Source organism: Balearica regulorum, chromosome 2 (assembly GCF_011004875.1).
Source record: "Balearica regulorum gibbericeps isolate bBalReg1 chromosome 2, bBalReg1.pri, whole genome shotgun sequence".
Taxonomy (NCBI): Eukaryota; Metazoa; Chordata; class Aves; order Gruiformes; family Gruidae; genus Balearica; species Balearica regulorum.
Genome location: NC_046185.1, coordinates 9,264,083 through 9,284,136, shown reverse-complemented (window position 1 = coordinate 9,284,136; position 20,054 = coordinate 9,264,083). Strand labels below are relative to the sequence as shown.

Genomic DNA, 20,054 nt, shown 5'->3' with positions numbered 1-20,054 from the left:
CTTCAACATGCTACAGATGACTCTATAACAGAATAAATACATTTATTCTCAAATAATTTCCAATTAAACAATGACTAACAGGACCTATGAGCTGGCAGGTAGGGGAAAGAGTTTCACCACGGCTCCAGTCATTTATTATCCACCTACCCGGACTTTTGTGCCCAGAGATCTGGCACTCTGGCCTTCCTCTTTGCCTAGCCCACTAACAAGGTGCTGCTGAAAACAAGTCCTTTCTGAATCCAAGTCAATGGTTGGGCTCATGACAAAGTTTCTCACCCTACAAAGAGAGTACATGTAATTACATTGGTGAATAGATGTCAGCTGCTATGGTTAGTTTTTAATCACAAAAGCAATTATTAAATCTTTGCGTGAAAAGTTGCTTTTCAAAAAGCCCCACATGGTGCATGGATGTTATGTCCGCATTAGCCTGCAGGCAAATACTTGTGATCCCTATTACACAAGTGTTTCTCTATATTGCCACCTCTCTTCCACAAGTCCTTCTGAAGCTCGCTTCTGCTTGTGGGCTTCCTGGCAGTGCAGCTGAGATCCTAGCCACTACAGTAATTTCTGTCAGTGTCTTATATCTTGTCTGGTAGATCTCATCTCCATGCAGGGGATGGTATTGATAATGGTATATTTTAAAGAAAAGAACCTGGCAGATAAGTCAAAAGCTTAGCACTAAACACTACCCTCTGAAGGTATGATTCATAAAGTTTATAAATTCATATACACTTCATAAAATTTTATAAATTCATTACTTTGTCCACTTCTGGGCTCATCAATACAAGAGAGACATGAACATACTGGAGAAAGTCCATCGAAGGACCACGAAGATGGTGAAGGGACTGGAGCATCTCTCCTATGAGGAAAGGCTGAGAGAGCTGGGATTGTTCAGCCTAGAGAAGAGAAGGCTGCAGGGGATCTTATCAATACTTATAAATACCTGAAGAGATTGTGTACAGCCGGAAGGAGCCAGGCTCTTTTCAGTGGTGCCCAGTGACAGGACCAGAGGCAATGGGCACAAACTGAAACACAGGAGGTTCCCTCTGAACATTAGGAACACTTTTTTACTGTGAGGGTGGCTGAGCACTGGCACAGGTTGCTCAGGGAGGTTGTGGGGTCTCCAACCTTGGGGATGTTCAAAAGCCATCTGGATGTGGTCCTGGGCAGCCAGCTCTAGGTGGCCCTGCTTGGGCAGAGAGGTTGGCCCAGATGACCTCCAAAGGTCCCTTCCAACCTCAACCATTCTGTGATTTTGTGATTCTGTGATTTTGTTTGGGTGAAGTTACAGTTACAAACACAGTATAGCTTTGACAGCTAACACCTGGTCTTTAGTAACTCTTCAGAAAAAGAATAATGCTCAGGCTAACCTACAGCTTGCTTTCACTATTCATTAACCAGTAAGAAATGTATTTGCTACTCACCAGCCTACCCTTATGGGAATTATCATTTGAAACATGCAGTGGGAAAGCACATTTTGCATGCCCAACCTTCTGTTACCCATACTGGGTACATTCAGATATCCACACTGCAAGATATCTAAGACTGTAAGACAAAAACCAGTTTTGAATCAAGCTTTGCTATTTTTGTGCATGCTGTTCTGCAATATAGCTGTAAGTACAGGATAGCTTTGCACTGGAATAGTGTAACAGATACTCTTCTGCTTTGGAGGGTTTTTTTGACCCAGCTAAATCAAGCTACCTCTGGGAGGAAGCGGACTCCTTCTGTAGTGTGTATCAACAACAAAACTCTGTTGTTCTGACTGTGCAAATCCAAAACTTACATCCCATTGCCCAGTTTTAGAGCAAGGGGAAGATTTTGTGGCAAATCCAAGGGCCTTCCTGAACCATTGTGCATCCTCTTTCCTCTCAGTACTGCTAGAATTGTCATTAACCCCATCCATATCCTGTCTACTGGATGATGAATAGATCCATCCATTGCATACTGCTTAAATTCACCCAGTCATCTAGCTAGAGATGAAATATCGCAATACACACACAGGCACACACAGTGCTCTCTGAAATTTTAATCTGCTTAACGCAATTACACAGTAAGAGATAATGCTGTACATACAATTGCTGAGTCTGCAGTGGCAGAATGAGGCAAGCGGCAAATCAAAAAGCAGAACTTTTTTCTGCTGTAGGTAGGAACAGTCTGCTGCAGATGCACAACAGCTTTGATCAGCTGTCACGTCCTTAACTAGAGGACACAATGTTGGTGCTATTCTTCCTTCTTTGCTCTTCCTTTTTCTTGTGAGGACTGTGACTCTTTCATTCATTTTGTTATCTTCTTTGCATTTTCACTATATAGGGTATATTGTATCTATGTTGGCTGTATGTTCTTTGTCCTCTTTCTTATGTCTTCTGTTTTCACTTACCTTAGTGATCAGTAATTGATACTTTGTGAGGTGTATTTATGCTCTTGTGGGCCACTGGTATCATCTTGTGCCTGTATACTTCCCTCTTCTGTGATCAACCTCTGCTTGTATTCTCCATGGCCCATACACACATTCAGAATTTTAGTGAAGCTGATTCTCAGAATATACTCCATTTTCAGACTGAATCCCAAGATTGTGGTACCATGTGAAACAACTCTTTCTTCAGTAGTTACAAGTATATTTTGGCACCTGCTATTAATTTTCTTATGACATGTAACTGTAGCTCAATACAGCTTTTCCCTTCCCCCCCAAACAGAGCATTATCTATCCACTAGAAATCAGATGAAAAAGAGAACTGAGTTGGAATGAGGAAAGAAGTATTATCCTTTGGTTTGACAGTAGAGGTCAGTTTTTACAGCTCTCTGCTTAAGAAAAAAATAAAAATCTCATACGACCAGGCTGAATGGATGCCTGTTTTCCACAAACTTCCAAAACTCTTGACAGGTTCATCCAAACTGGTTGAAGGTCTGAAAGGTGGATTGTCCCTACAAGACTTACAGAAATAAGCACTGAAGAAAAAAAGGAAAGCCTTCAATGTGTTCACCTCTTAGAAACATCAGAAAATCCCCACAGCAATCAGTAAAACTACAGGAAACAACTTTCTGGATCTGCTGACAAAATCTACTGCTCTCTATCACCAAAGTGTTTGTGGAGCCTTTTCTCTTCACCCATCCCAAGGTTAGAAAAATTCATGCTTACACACACAAAAAAAGGAAGCAGACTTGAAAAGTATCAAAACATAATATGCCCATCTGACCGCCAAAAATAGCATTATCTGCTGCCTGTTTTCCTACTAGGGCTACAGAGTTACATAAAACAGCACCAACTTTTAGGACCCCTGGGCCCTCCCCGGGCTGCAGGCTGGGTCTCTGCTCCAGCGGGGTCTCTCCAGGGCTGCAGGGGATCCCTGCTCCGGGCCTGCAGCACCTCCTGCCCTCCTCCTCCTCCTCCGGCCTCGGGGTCCCTCTGCTGCTGCTCCCTCCTTGGCTTCCTCCTCCTCTGCCTGTGCCGCCTTTGGCCCTTGCTGAAACCTGTTTTCCCCCCGGCGCCCCCAGCTTGGCTGAGGGGCTCAGCTGTGTCCTGCGCTGGGGCCGTTGGAGCCGGCTGGGACCGGCTGGAACCGGCTGTGTGCGGCATGGGGCAGCCCCGGCCTCTCCCCACACAGGCCGCCCTGCAGCCCCCACTGTTGACACCTGGGCATGGATACCCTGTACAATCTCAAATGTAGATGTTTTGATGTACAATCCAGAAAATAATCCGTATTCATCCTGAAGGGCATAGAACTATTTGTGACATCAAGAAGTAAAACCTAAGACCGTCTCTTTCATAGTTAGCTGGCATGATTAGGAATATACAGCAAAAAGGGGTATATTGCAAAAGAAGTTGATGTTTTTATAGTCTATTTACCAGAGTAGAGCTGATTAAGTAGATTTCGGGGCTGAGAGGCTTATATCATGGCATAATTTATTCTGAAATTGGAAAAATCAAGTGAATGCACAAGATGGGAAAAGAATAATCCATTATGATACTACAATAGATCAGATTATGCCCAAATTCAACTTTAGTGTATGCCTTCGTGATATATACATTTTCTTTTCAGCTCTCAGTATATGCAGCATTAGTATGAAACTTCATTTTTTTATCCTATATCTATTTAAAATTGCAACTGAAGAAAATGCATCAGTTCAACCCATCAGCCTAAGCTGATGGATATATTCTGCTTCTCTTCAGTGCGCTTTAAGATAGACTATTTATCTTTATCTTACATTAAACATCTGTGGAGAATTATAAAGCATTTTAGAGTGGCTAAGAAATCCCAGAATTCAATAGCAATGTTTTCTTTCTAACTAGCTGCTGAGTTTTTTGCATAATGTTTTTCAAAATTAGGGAAACAGCACTTCCGAAGAATATATCAAGAACTTGCTATGTGCTGAGGTATATTATGGGCACTGTCTGAACATAGATTGCTACTGAAACAATATATTTTAATGGAGTTTTAGTGGTTCAGTTATAAGTGCAGTTTATTAATTTTCTATCTTAAGGATGAAACCAAGAAGTAACCACAAAATATTCTTTGATTCTTCCTGAGTTGAATTTACTTGATCTATCCCGTTTGGCTAGAAGCAAAAGCTGGTATGAATCAGTTTCAAATTCATTAGCAAGGTAATGTGGGTCTCTCAACTTGTTTTTGCTTGGAGTTTCTTTTTATATTTTTATATTTTAAAATAACAGTGGCCTTAAAATTGGTAAAAACCCAAAGATATCTTTTTTTTCTATAGAACTGAATGCTAATTGCCCAACTAAAAGGCCAAAAGAAATGTTCAAGCAAATATATATCCTTACATCAAGTGTTTTGTAGACAACAAAGCTAATGAGGCTTCATTTCCTATGGTTTTATGTCATATGTCCCCTACATATTCCTCAATAACCACCCAACTCAGAAATATTTGTTGTGACTCTCCCTCTGCAAAATTCCACTGTCTTCTCAATATCTGCCTTTTGCTTCCATAGCAACTCAAGGTCTAACCATAGTTCCTATGTCCCACACTCTCCTCAGCTTTCCCCAAGGTTCCTAGAGCCCTACCATCATGACTCCTACTTTCTTTAACTACCACCTAGGCAAGAATGCTAACATGCACAAAGAGTTCAGTTACCAACATTTGATTAGCTGAGTGACTACTGCCAGAATAGGTAAACAGCCAAGTTCTCTCTTCCAAACAGCAGCTGCATCAAGAGAATCCCTTTTACTACTCAGTGATGGGGTTTACTAAATTTAGAGGAGCTGAGTGTTTCTGTGACCTTACTCTTTCATCAAATAGGGTGAAAATAACAGAAATGGCATTCAAAAGCAGAGATGAGATAAGAATAAGAGCCTTGTTTTCTCAGGAAACCGGGGAGCAGGGAAGAAAAACAAAAGAAATTTGGTCTTGCCAATTGCAATGATTTTCTAATGTAACCCAGTATACATCAGTTCTTTGATGTTGCCTGTTTCACTCATGGGGCAATCCAGAAGATGAGGTGAAAAAATAGGATAATGGAGTCTCTGGTTGCTAAAAAAAGGGCTGGAAGGTAGGGAAGGAGCAGCTCATCCCATTACAGCTGCTTAACCTTATTTCATCCAACAGCTAAAAATTAGCCTTGATATTTTTGGGGAATCCTAAAAAAGATGGAACAGTTTAGAGCAGCTGCATGAAGAGGAAGAAGTGTCATCTGGCTGATTTCTCCCCGCTTCCCAATGGCATCACATCTGAGATACTGTGTTCAGCATTATTCTCTCCCAAAATCTTCAAGAACTGGCATTGTTACACCAGCTCCAGAATCCAGGAGCTCTGCATTATGCTGGAAAATTCACTGACGTATGGTTCTCACTCCCAGAACACAATGTTTTCTTTTACTCTTGTCCTTCATGAAAAGGAAAACAGGAAGGAATATATAGAGATTTTTGATATCTTCAGTTTAGTCAAAGTAATCATAAATCCTGTTACAAGTGCTTTCTTCCTCCCTTCTCTCCTTTTCTACAGTAATATGTCATCTTTCAAGCCAGACAGTAAATTCTTTGAAGAAATTACAATGTCTGATTTATATAGTTCCCATTCTGATTTGCGACTTAGTAAACAATCTAGAAAAAAAGAGTTTATATAGCAACATACTGACAGAAAATGCCACAGAAAACACAGATATAACAAAGTTTTTCATAAGAAATGTACTAATATTTCCAACTTCAGCTATATTAAACTTACTTTACACAGAGGATCATGAAAACAACTCAAGCATGCATGCCACATATAGAGGGACTATTTAAGAATGTTTCAAATTAAGGGAGGAACATCTTCATTATTTTCAAAATCAACATAACTCTTCTTAGTCTCTGTAATCTTCTCTGGTTGTAGCCTAATAGGTCCCTGTCCACTTCGTTCCTTTTCTTGGACTATCTTTGTCACATCAGGGAATGAATATTTACAAGGATCCACTTCTAATTTCTCAACTTGTCCACTTCTGAAACAAGAGGAAAACAAATTTCAGTGTCAAATATAACAGAACTATTTTGGGTGTCTGTTTATAAACCTGTTGACTTCAGTGTGAGAGTTGTTACTGAGTCCAATTAAACCAAGATTAAGAGTTCTTGTAACTTGAAAATTGATATAAAAAACTCAGTGTGAACACAGAAGAGTACTACAAAATCTAAGATTTTGTACAAAAGAATCCTTAGCCTACAAACATCAAAAGTTAATTTTTTGACATGTATAATTTGCTTTATATCAGAACATGGTGATTGCTGGTATCACATTACAAATGGTTGGCTTTTGATGTAAGACAGGTCTTTTTAGTATAATTGTTTTTTCATTCTTTTTTTCTTTTGGTTAATTTTTAGCACAGTTCCTTCACAGCAGCTGTCTATTAATTTCTATTATTTGACAGATTCATCTTTACAAAGCAGAACTACTTTTATTTAGAGAGAAAATGTAATTGTACTAATTTATTTGCTTTTATCAGCTAATTCTTATGTTTTGGCATTATGAAACCTCACCATGTTTGTACTATGAAAAAAAGAAATGAAAGTATAAGAAAGGTCAGAGTTATAACAGATTTTCCAGATTCTATTGTTATTAAGGAGATTCTTTTAGATCACACTTGGAAATGTATACAGTCCACTCATTAAGGCAACCTATCCAAATGACATGATGATGACAGATTTGAAATATTCTTATAGTTTCTGTCTTGCTGCATTTCAAGACACTGCTCTTTTCTAATAGAGGAGATCAGCAATTAAATGGAAAAATCCAGCCTGTTTTCAAGTAATTTGGAACTGTTTACAGGAAAAAATGGCAAAATGGAAATTTAATTGTACAATGATGTTCTAATTTCTGCAAATCTCAACAAAATTTGTACATCTTTATACTAATTTTCATTTTATACTGAGTGCTACTTTGGGTCAAAGTTCCAAGCTCAGCATTACAAAAGACAGTGTATCACTCTTCAAAGATGTGAGAAAACTACAATTTTACCCAGGAGATCAGAAAGGCTCATTAGAACTAAAACAAACAAAAAAGTAGCAAAATCACTGGATGAAAGAATGCGTTTCTTTGATGACAACACAGGTAATGAAAATATGTAAATAAAGTATAAAGGATTTTTAACTGAAAAGAAACCATCTTTAGTTGTTAAAACAAAGAGAGCGCTTTGCCAAGGGACTTCCAAATTCTACCAGTGCTTCTCCATCAAGGCTTTGTGAGATCTGAAGAGACATCCCAGCCCACATCTGTGTGTAGGATCTCTGTCCCAGGGGAGGAGCAATGCAGAGGTTTCCTCCTCTCCTCATATGCTATGCGGAGGAAAGTGTAACTAACAGAATAGGTAGTAATCAGCCTAGCCACCTCTTTCAGCCCTATGCCACTAGATTTTTCTTGGACTACGGGAATTATTTGCTTGTTTTGCTGAGCAGAAAATGACTGGAGAAGCACCCTGCTGTAATAATCTGGATGAACTTTTCCAAAAAGTGATACAAACAAACAAAAATAGTCAGAGGAGAAATTTATGGGTAATGAAAACAGGTACAAGAAAACTGTTATTTCTTTACCCTTCCTCAAATTATATGGGTAGATTTTTTGTTATACTACACAGTTTGATGAAATAAAAGTGGATTCACTTTGTGGCAAACATCTAGAAAATACTCATCCTCAAGAGGTAAAAGACAATTTTGTTTCCTGTGTAATTTATGAAATGTGCTCTGACCTGGAATTACTTTATCAGTAGCTGTTGGGGAGATTCCAAAGAGAGCACACCATGTCCAGAGTCTCAATCTAATCACTAATCACTAATCTGAAGCACCTCAGAAAAAGCTAACAAAAAGCATAAATATGAAAATTAATTAGCCTCAGCCTGTACTTCCCTCACATGATAGAAAAGATTTTCCTTGAAGGTTTTTAATTAGTAGTGGTATTTTATATTTGTCCAACAGCTCTAAAGTTGTACAAATTGCTAGTCATGAAAATCCAATAAACTCTATGGAGTTTGAATAGCTTATTATTATTAGTAGCAGAATAAACTTCAATATACCAGAAATTAATTAACTGTGAGCATCATAAGTAACAGTCCACCTCAACAAGCTGTGAAAGGATTATACGCATCAGTCATTCTCAAAATTTAATAAGCACATATTATCTAGATGTATCTATTAGCAACAGACAATAGGAAAGACTGAGAATCAAGCACAGGTAATTTTTTTCCAGAAAGGAAGTGGATTTTTATGTACTTAAATGCACATGATCATATATTCTATACTTGTTTAGTAAAGCTTCATAGTGCTACCTCAACTGCCATGAGATATGTATTTGGCTGATGAAGACTCAGTTATGCAGTTATAAGTCAGTGCAGCTACGACACATACATCTGCTGAGAATCTTCTCCTTGCATTGTGTAATCTATTGTATTGGGTTTCCGTGGCAAGGTTTTGGGAGCAGAGGGGGGGAGGAGCTACAGGGGTGGCTTCTGTGAGAAGCTGCTAGAAGCTTCCCGTGTGTTTGACAGAGCCAATGCCAGCCGGCTCCAAGACGGACCCACTGCGGGCCAAGGCCAAGCCAATCAGCGCCTCTGTGATAACATATTTAAGAAGGAAAAACAGTTAGGGAGAGAGAACTTTTGCAGCCAGAGAGAGGAGCGAGAAGATGTAAGAAACTCTGCAGACACCAAGGTCAGTGCAGAAGGAGGGGCAGGAGGTGCTCCAGGCACCGGAGCAAGATTCCCCTGCAGCCCGTGGTGAAGACCATGGTGAAGCAGGCTGTCCCCCTGCAGCCCATGGAGGAACAATGAGGGGGTGTAGAGATTCCACCTGCAGCCCATGGAGGACCCCACGCCGGAGCAGGTGGAGACACCTGAAGGAGGCTGTGGCCTGTGGGAAGCCCACACTGAAGCAAGCTCCTGGCAGGACCTGTGGATCCATGGAGAGAGGAGCCCACGCCAGAGCAGGTTTGCTGGCAGGACTTGTGACCCCGTGGGGGACCCCACACTGAAGCAGTTTGCTCCTGAAGGTCTGTACCCCGTGGGAGAGGCCCATGCTGGAGCAGTTCGTGAAGAACTGTAGCCCGTGGGAGAGACTCATGTTGGAGAAGGTCGTGAAGGACTGTCTCCTGTGAGAAGGACCCCATATTGGAGCAGGGGAATGATGAGAGGAGTCCTCCCCCTGAGGATGAAGAAGTGGCAGAGACAACGTGTGATGAACTGACCGTAACCCCCACTCCCCGTCCTCCTGTGCCGCTGAGGGGGGAGGAGGTTGAAGCCGGGAGTGAAGTTGAGCCCGGGAAGATGGGAGGGGTGAGGGGAGGTATTTTAAGATTTGATTTTATTTCTCATTCCTCTACTCTGTTTTGCTTGGTAATAAATTAGATGAATTTTCCCTTAAGTTCATTCTGTTTTGCCCATGATGATAATTAGCGAGTGATCTCTCCCTGTCCTTATCTCAACCCACTAGCATTTCGTGATATGTTTTCTCCCCTGTCTGGTTAAGGACGGCAGTGATAGAGCAGCTCTGGTGGGCACCTGGCCTCCAGACAGGGTCAACCCACCACATCTATGCAAATGAGGCTGGGTATTGATGATGTCAAGACTAGCCACCTGAAAATTTTTGGAAGAACGAATAGTTTTAGGTCATTTAAACATCTTTTCCATGTAATTCTACCTAGCAGAACAAAAATAATCTTGTTGCTGACGCTTTTCAATGAGCTACGGTTAGACAAGAGCGATGAAAACAATAATATTTCTTGCAGGACCAGCTACGGCACGTCTGGAAATCCCCATGTTTGCAAATGATTTCAATTTCAGGTTTAAAAAAAAAAAAAAAGTTCACAGTTTTTGGCACTGCTACCTGCTACTGAGTGTTCTCTACTCAAGGGAGAATTATGGCCTATGATTAGAGCACCATACAAACTAAATAATACTGGATTAAATCCATTCTTTTCTCTTGGCATTTTTTTCCCCTTAGAAAGGCTATTTCTATCTCCATATATATCGTGGTTTAACCCAGCAGGCAGCTAAACACACACAGCCATTTGCTCACTCCTCTCCCAGTGGGATGAGGGAGAGAATCAGAAAAGAAAAGTAAACTCATGGGTCGAGATAAAAACAGTTTAATAGGACAGAAGAGGAAGGGAACATAATAGTAGTAATGATAAAAGAATATACAAAACAAGTGATTGTGTTGGGTTTGCGTGGCAAGGTTTTGGGAGCAGAGGGGGGGAGGAGCTACAGGGGTGGCTTCTGTGAGAAGCTGCTAGAAGCTTCCCCTGTGTCTGATAGAGCCAATGCCAGCCGGCTACAAGACGGACCCACCGCTGGCCAAGGCCAAGCCAATCAGCACCTCTGTGATAACATATTTAAGAAAGAGAAAAAACAGTTAGAGAGAGCTTTTGCAGCCAGAGAGAGGAGTGAGAAGATGTAAGAAACTCTGCAGACACCAAGGTCAGTGCAGAAGGAGGGGCAGGAGGTGCTCCAGGTGCCAGAGCAGAGATCCCCCTGCAGCTCGTGGTGAAGACCATGGTGAAGCAGGCTGTCCCCCTGCAGCCCATGGAGGAAGGATGAGGGGGTGTAGAGATTCCGCCTGCAGCCCGTGGAGGACCCCACGCCAGAGCAGGTGGAGGCACCTGAAGGAGGCTGTGGCCCGTGGGAAGCCCACGCTGGAGCAAGCTCCTGGCAGGACCTGTGGACCCGTGGAGAGAGGAGCCCACGCCAGAGCAGGTTTGCTGGCAGGACTTGTGACCCTGTGGGGGACCCACCTGGAGCAGTTTGCTCCTGAAGGTCTGCACCCCATGGAAGAGACCATGCTGGAGCAGTTCATGAAGGACTGTAGCCCGTGGGAGAGACTCATGTTGGAGAAGGTCGTGAAGGACTGTCTCCTGTGAGAAGGACCCCACGCTGGAGCAGGGGAACGATGAGAGGAGTCCTCCCCCTGAGGATGAAGAAGTGGCAGAGACAATGTGTGATGAACTGACTGTAACCCCCATTCCCTGTCTCCCTGTGCCACTGAGGGGGGAGGAGGTTGAAGCCGGGAGTGAAGTTGAGCCCGGGAAGATGGGAGGGGTGGGGGGAGGTGTTTTAAGATTTGATTTTATTCCTCATTCCTCTACTCTGTTTTGCTTGGTAATAAATTAGATGAATTCCCTCTCTAAGTTCAGTCTATTTTGCTCGTGACGATAATTAGTGACAATTAATTCCCTGTCCTTATCTCAACCCATAAGCTTTTTGTTATACTTTTTCTCCCCTGTCTAGTGAAGGATGGACAGTGACAGAGTGGCTCTGGTGGGCACCTGGCCCCCAGCCAGGGTCAACCCGCCACAGTGATGCACAATGCAATTGCTTACCGCCTGCTGACCGATGCCCAGCCAGTCCCTGAGCAGTGGTTCCTGTCCCCTCCCACCAACTTGTCCCCAGTTGTCTTTTTTTCAGCATGACATCATATGGTATGGAATATCCCTTTGGTCAGTTGGGGTCAGCTGTTCTGGCTGTGTCCCCTCCCAGCTTCTTGTGCACCCCCAGCCTACTTGCTGGCACGGCAGTATGAGAAGCTGCAAAGTCCTTGACTTATTGTAAGCTCTGATCAGAAAGAACTAAAACATTGGTGTGTTATTAATATTATTCTCATCCTAAATCCAAAACACAGCACTGTGCCCGCTGCTAAGAAGAAAATTACCTCTATCCCAGCTGAAACCAGGACAACATAGTTCAACAATGCTTTTAAAAAAAGAAAATTAAAGGACTTCACAATAAAGAAAGTCCTTTCATTTTGCATAACTATAGCAGCCTGCTGAACAAGCTGGTGTGTGACAGAGCATATATCTGATAATTTGATATTTTTTGATAAATTACACTTTTGTTCACACAGTTCTTAATCCCCATATTTGATATTTTAATTATTTGACAGTTACATTCCCCTGTTTCAACTTCTGAATTTCAATAAAATTTAGATTGCTAAAGATTTCTCATACGTTTGATCCAGAAAATACATTTTTTGACATTTGTTTGAAAGTTGCCTTTCTGGCACCAGGATTCCCAAAGATTTTAACAAGTCACAACCAACAGCTTTGGAGAGGTGCTTTGTTCTAACATTGTGAATGAAACACCACAAAAGTCATTATCATCTTAGGAGAAATACAAACAAATCCTTTTCTGAAATAAGAAAATAAAGTTATTTCAGTATATGGAATTATATCATATTTGAGAGCTTTAAGAAAGACAAATCTTTATTTAACTCTGTCTCAGCCAAAACCAGGACAATGTTTGTTAAAAACTGATTGTCAATGTTTGATGCTTGCCAAACTCTCGTCTCAACTTTTGAAAATACAGGCTTAGAAAAATCTACTAGGTAATCTAAGCAAATAATCATGGTTTTATAAATCTTTGGTATATTAATACTTCTTTCATTTCATGAGAGGCCTTTCAAATCTCTCTACATAGGTGTAATCTGAAATGAAGCTATAACTGGAGTCTTCAGAATCAGTGGATTATTGGGAAGATATGGATACACAATGGCTGGTAGAATCAAATTCATTTTTCAAGGACTAAACTACAGTCAAGAAGAACTAACAAATCACTGGTAAAAAGTTCTGATAAATAAGGCTGATGATATCTAGGTCATTCTATTCTAAAAGACAAATACATCTCACAAATAGGTTTCATCAGACTAAGAACATAGATAATACTAGCATCCAAGTTTCTAAAAGACAGAAAATCATAGTCACTGTGACATTTTCAACTTCACTGTTCCATCCCTTAGCTTCTTTTGTACAATCACTTCAAGATACCAAATCCGAAACTGACCTTTTCTGTTAGCAAGAAATATGCTCCAACACTTGCAATAAGCAAATTGATCCTGGATTTCTACATCTGGCTATAATACCATCTTATTTTCACTCCTTGATTAAGCCAGAAAAACACTTTATCTTAACAAGGTGTTAAGACTTTGTTTATAAAGTTACGGAATGTTACAAAGACGCTTTAAAGTACATCTCTGCCCTCAGTCTTTTGTCCTTGTCACATATAGACAACTGGAGATGACTTTAGATTGTAGTGATCAAGAGTTAACTGAACAGTATTCTTGATAATGCTGTTCTCCAGAATGGCACATTTCTGAAGTCTCCTCGCCCTTATTACAGTTATGGATTACCAGATGCCTGTGTGTGCAAATTAATTTTCAAATCACTTCTTAGGCACTCCACCTTCTCATTAGTCAAATGATAGAGATGTATAACCTCTACTTTGATTAGCTCCAGGCCTCCATGAGAATGAAAATAAATCTAGTCTTTAAGAGTAACTTGAGTAAAGAGCCTTTTTAATATGTTGCTTAGTCACACCTGACTCCAATTTCTGTTTAAGAAGTCAATTGAATTACAACTCCTATGGTTCCTCCTTTCCCAGACAATGTAACGTGCATTGTAAAAATTCTCAATGTCTTCATGACAGCTAACAAACTATGTAGCCTGAAAATATTATTTAAATATTATTTTTGCAAATCTATTCAACTCTCAAGATTTGTAATCTACTCCCAGGTATTTATAGAAGGCAAACATGACATCTCAATAGAATTGATAATTGATTTACCACTTGTGATCTTTCCACAAAATTCATCTTTCATGCAGGCCACGCTTCAGATGCACTTAGCTTTCTTCAAGTTAAAATATTTGTGCTTGGTTTTGGCACAAAAGTGAAGGTGAATTTGGGTTTTGAAAGGTCACATAAATCCTCCTGCAATTCTTTCAGGTTAGTTTGTCTACAGCTCCATTCAGTTTCTGACCTGATTTTACCTCACATTCCTGGTCTTGAGGAAATTATACATTTTGTTCTACTGTATTTCTCTTTGCAACATGAAATTCTCTTCTTTCCAACTTGTCACACCTCTATCCCTCTGTGTGTAAACTGTAGAAATGTAAGACTGGGAGAGATCCTCAGCCATTAAGTCTGTGGAAAGGAAGGGAGCATTCCCACACTTCACAAGGATTCTTTCAAGGATCCATATTAGGACTTCTAACTCCCAAAGAAACATTCTTACCCTTTATCTAAAAATTTCTCCCACAAATTTGTTCTTTGCATCTTCTGAATCAAGCTAAATCAGGGTCATCTGGTAAATCAGAACTTTGCAGTTTGTCTCATGTTCAGCAACACTCTTACATCTTGAGTGAGACAACTGTAATCAATCTTTTTAATTTGCTTGTTAATAAATGGGAAAAAGCTCAATTAAAATAAAAAGTTCTCCAAAATTAAAATTAATGCTTGTTCATCACTGTGAAAATGTAAACCATAAAAGAAGTTCTGTTAATGAGTCTTATGATGACATGTTTGCTAGAAAAAAGTTGGAATTAAAATCAAACATAGTGTTTAAAAACATCCAAGTTTTTTGTCCTACAGTTCAATATAACTTACAGGCATTTTTATATATTTAATGTCTCTTCCAACTAGTGAAATTTGGCTGAAACTGGATAACCTGTTCAAAAGCATCTATGGGTGTACCAGCAGACAGTGGTGAACATTACTGCAGCATATGTTTTTTTTTCTGTTTTCCCCTTAATAATTCAGATTTTAAAAACAAAACAAAACAAAACCACAAAAAAAACCCCACCAGCCCCAAGAGAGCTCTAAATTACACGTTGCCAGTAAGAACTGATTCCGGTAGAACATAAGTCAGATTTCTAACCTAATGCACTACAGAGTATTTTCTATAGCACCTGCTGGCTTAGTGAAACAGTGCAATATCACTTAGCTAAGAGGAGAAAGACACTTAGAGCAGTCAGATTTGCAATGCCTGAACTACTCAATAGAAATCAGCTCTACTTTACATTCGTTATTTCATTATAAAAGATGTGTATAGACCAGAACTTGCTGATTTGTTTTTAATTCTGCTTTGTGAAGTACCCTAGTAATTGCTGCTCCATTCCTTTCCCTCTTTAAATTAATCTATTCTCTGTCTGTATTTCTCAACCCTCCTCTCCATATAAAGATCCACAGGAAAAAAAAAGAAAAAAAAAAAGGTCTCTCATGTATTCGTATGTATCTTTCTTTACTGTAGGAATTGCACTGTGTGTATATTTACATTTAGAGTTATTTTGAGTTTGATTTCATTTTGTTTTCTTTTCCAATGTGTTAAAAGGAAAATAGTCTAAAGCTGAGCATATGGACAAGGATTATTGACTTTATGTAACTGTTACACTTAAAATTTCCAGTATGACTTCTGAAAAGTCAGTTCCTACCTACACTTGAATTTCACCTATGAAACTGTGTCGAACACAACTTCTATACCTGATGAATTGTGAGGCCAGTTGCAGTAAAGACTGGCATACTCAGCTACTATATTAATATAGGCTTTTCGAGTATAATAAATCAATATGTCAAATTTCTCCCATACAAACTTGTCTCTTTGAAGGTTTGAAATACAATTTTGTATACAGTCACAGAAGAAATCTCTCTTACATGGCAGAAGTAATGATAGTATCATCATGTAATCTAGTTAATAAGAGTTAAAGAGATTTAAAGCACTACATTATAGCTTAGCAGATTATATGTCTGGCAGCATTTAGCTAAGACATCTGTAGCTGTCAAGTGTAATCACTGTAATGAATGTTCTTCTGTAATCTAAGAGACAACTATTCAGCAAATTTTTAACATCTGACTAGTCAGCGACTTTTCAACTGAAGAGGTCAAAACTTACTATTTTTACTAAGAACTGTAATTCAAAATACTTTTTTCTTGCTTCTACTTTTGTTTTATATTTTCCTGTAATATTTTAACAGTAAAATTTGCATTTTTCCTTCAAGATCTGAAGTATATTCGTAATTACTTAAAACTGTATAGAAATCAAACACAAATTCTTGGACTTTCGCTATGCCATGGAGTATCTTTAGTTCATCAGTTAGCAGGTGAGGGGACCATTTCCCATTATTACTTCAATTTCCCTTATTGCTTCCATTATTTCCCATTATTACTTCCATTAATTCCACATCCCTGTTTTACTTCCTTTTAAACATTTACTGTGTAGCCAAAACTAAAGGCACACAGAGGATTCTAAGGAAATATATATTCCTAATCCACCAGTTGCCAACTCTTTTGCTGTTTGGCAGAATATCTTTGGAAGAGAGATAATGTCAGTTATCTAATGAAGAAAGATCTAGTTTTCTCCTGAACAAAAGTAAAGACATTTCTTTTAACTGATTTTGTTTAACGTATCTAAACATTTAGCTGTACTTCTGTGGGAAAGAACCGTTCCTTCTGCACAGTAAGTATCCACTATTTGGCTTGGACCTTTTAAAAATATTTTAAATACTCAGTAATCAAGACGGTGCACTGCTGTAATCACTGCTACCTAAGGAAAGGGTGCCGTGCTTGTGGCTCATTAGGAATCTCAGCAAATTCTTGCAGTTGTCCTATTGCCTGCTTATCATGAAGGTCATTCAAGAAAAGAAGCCATGACTGATCTTCACTAAAAGTTTAAAAAAAAAAAGCAGAATTAATGACAACTGACTCTTGCCAGTGTCTGAAGTATTGAGACCAAGAAGAATACCCATGATCCATAACACTGTTTATAATTAACTGCTTAGCCTTTCCATCAACCACCACAATGAAATTAAAAAAAGGAAACAAATGCAACACTTCAAATGTAAACAGATGAACTGCTTAACAAACCTTGTTGTTACTATATCTTATTTTGGTGTGAATACCATTGCTGACAGCAAGAGGAAAAGGAAACATTAAAAGATATATCATAGTACTTGTACTTAGGCCAAGTGTCCATCAATCCTAGTGACTATCTAGAGCAATGGCTAGTAACACTTGCTAAGAGTAAAAATGAAAAATACTGCATCACTGATATTTATTTGCTTCTGGCAGTCATTAACTGCAAGATTTCAAGAGCTGGAGTTTACTGTTTTTCTTTACTGTGAGGGTGGTGAGGCACTGGAACAGGTTGCCCAGAGACGTTGTGGATGCCCCATCCCTGGAAGTGTTTAAGACCAGGTTGGATGGGACTTTGGGCAATGTGGTCTAGTGGAGGGTGTCCCTGCCCATGGCAGGGGGGTTGGAACTAGATGATCTTTGAGGTCCCTTCCAACCAAACCATTCTATGATTCTATGATTTTACATCACATTTAATAGGATGGATCTATGTTATAAAACCTTGCAGAATTGCTTTTTGAACCTATTTGTTACTGCACTAGTTCAACCTGTATACCAGTGAGTGGGTCATTTAGTTTTAATACATACTAGTTTCATAATCTGAATGAACTGATGGAACAAAACTGATGATTGGCAGAAATAAGTGCTTTTTTGGCTCTGCTATTGGAGCAGATCACTTTATAAACAGCACCAGTCAGGCCATTAGTCTAAAGCTTTTAAACATAGTTTTACTCTATACAAATCAATATTTTTGTACTTTTGACAATAACATAATAAAAAGCATATATTCTGGCATATGAACAAGAAACAGATAAAAAATAAAACTAATACAAAAGAAAAAAAGGAATTACCTTCTTGCATTTTTTTTCAGTGAATTGAAATCACAATCTTTAATTGAAGTTGATACTTTTTTCTTAGTCAGGATTATTTCTTTAGCCTAAAATAAAAATAGACAGAAAAATAAATCTCATGAAAGTTGATATTTATGCTCACAAGCATTTAAATAATCTCTCAAAAATAGAAAAATTAAGATAGTCTGAATAAATTTTCTCTTTATTCTTGCTGTTATATTTTAACACGTCACTCAACATGAAACATATGCATAAAACAATTTTAACCAAATCAGCTGAATGGAATTATTGTCAAATACATATATGAATATATATATATATATATTTTTAAAAAACCCCATTTAAATAGATACATCTATTTGTATTTAAATATATGTTGTCTTTTTAGCCCCATGTTAACAATGCACATTATTAATTTTCTCCATAGCTAACTGGTTCATGATACGCCTCCTGCTTGCATTTCAGTTCTGGTGTCCATGTGCCAGTTCAGACATTTTTATTAAAGAATCTGCTGCAGTCTGGACTTCTCACTCCTTATAAAAGGACGAGTGACCACAAATTCCCTCAGCTCCTTTGCTAAAACAGAATCTCAAGTTCAAAGTCCAAGTGAATTCCCCTTCTCAAAGAAAACATGTCCATCATCATTTTTTAGAAGACATGTTATTGGCAAAAGGGTATCTCTTTCCTGTCTTAGCAACATCATGGGAGAGGGACCCCTTAAGCATTTGAAAGGAAGGAGGAGAACAGGAACTATACCAAACAGTTCATTTTATTGACTGTTTCTTTGTGCAGTTGATTTGAAAGTAGTCTGTTGCAGATGCCCCGTAAACTGTCTCCATTCTAAAATCTGTAAAAAATAAGACAGAGCCTGTAGCTTCTGTTGTTCATTTCTGAAATTCATCGTGAAGGGGCTGATCCCCTCTGATTCTGTATATACTCTGGTGAAAGAAAGTCTGTTTCTTTGGATCTTCCCTTTCTTCTCAGGAAGCCCTCTAGTGTTCTGTTCTTTTAATAATAATTTATTCCATTGATCCCCTTGAGACTAATGTTCCTTACTTTGCCCTCAGAACACATCATCAAGGATGGTGAGGAAATTTGCTGATTCTGCAATCAACAAACAAGACTTCCTTGACAAGAAGTGATCCTGGAACTTAGGAAATGGTTAGGATTTGCCTACTAAAATATCTATTATCAGTTACCAAATATTGTTGGACATAAAAGCTCTTCTGCTCAAAAGATGTCCTCCTACCTCTGTTCAAGAAAAAATTTAAGTGATACTGTCTAATTTTTCTTCTTTTTGAAACACAACTCCATATGCAACAAGCCAGTATCTAACTGTCCATCTCTTAGTGACGGTGATCAAGTGAGGATAACTGTTCTGGAAAATAGAACTGCCATAGTTTCAACTGTGGCCAAAAATAAGGCTTTGGGCTCAGTAGAAGGATAACTGTATGAAATTTAAAGGTTGTAGTATACAGGAAGATGGACTAAATTAATATAATGAAGCTTTCTGAAAGTGATTCTATGAAACTATTGCTAATTGCATTAATCAGAAAAAAGAAAGGAGAGACCTTTTAAGATCACTATCAGAGAATTGTAGAAATGAGTGTGTTAAATAGAATCTGAAATATATTTGAGAAAACAGAAGGAATATGTGAAAATAATATTTTTAGGCTGAGTCATCTTTTCAGTCCACATTGTTTTCCTACAGTGGCTTTCTTCTTCTAGAATGAGAATTCCACTGAGTAACAGAGTTTCCCTGAAACACATTTATTCTGAAGGATTAATAGATTTCCAGGGTTCCACAGCTGTATGTCTCCACATGCCTTTGATGGTAATGAAATATTACTGCATTTACCATACCTAGGTAAGTAAGAATTATATAATGAAATTCTATCAAATAACATTTACACTGACATGCATAACATGTACCATTCCTATTTTTAAATTAATTAAGGAATCTAACTCTCACGGATCTTTAAGTTTCTAAACGCTTTTGAAGGCAATAAAAAGCTGTCAGAAATCATTTGTGACTGCTTATATAATAAAGAATTAATCAAAAAGTCCAAGTTTTGCTCTGATTCACTAAAATAAGGAAAGTGAAGTTTTAAAATGTG

General features: G+C 38.8%; 1 protein-coding gene across 2 annotated transcripts in view; it reads right to left on the bottom strand.

Annotated features, from left to right (window-relative positions):
- Positions 1–4,534: 4,534 nt before the first annotated feature.
- The window catches only part of LOC104638754 (dynein axonemal assembly factor 11), a 58,791-nt gene continuing 43,271 nt past the window's right edge, over positions 4,535–20,054 (bottom strand). The window contains exons 11-12 of one of the 2 annotated variants that reach the window (XM_075743309.1): positions 17,938–18,023; positions 4,535–6,433 (exon numbers count right to left, since the gene is read on the bottom strand). In XM_075743309.1, coding sequence (XP_075599424.1) covers positions 6,247–6,433; positions 17,938–18,023 — 273 coding nt within the window. In that variant the 3' untranslated portion in view covers positions 4,535–6,246. The remainder of the gene's footprint in view (positions 6,434–17,937; positions 18,024–20,054) is intronic. The other variant, XM_075743310.1, reaches the window with a different exon arrangement.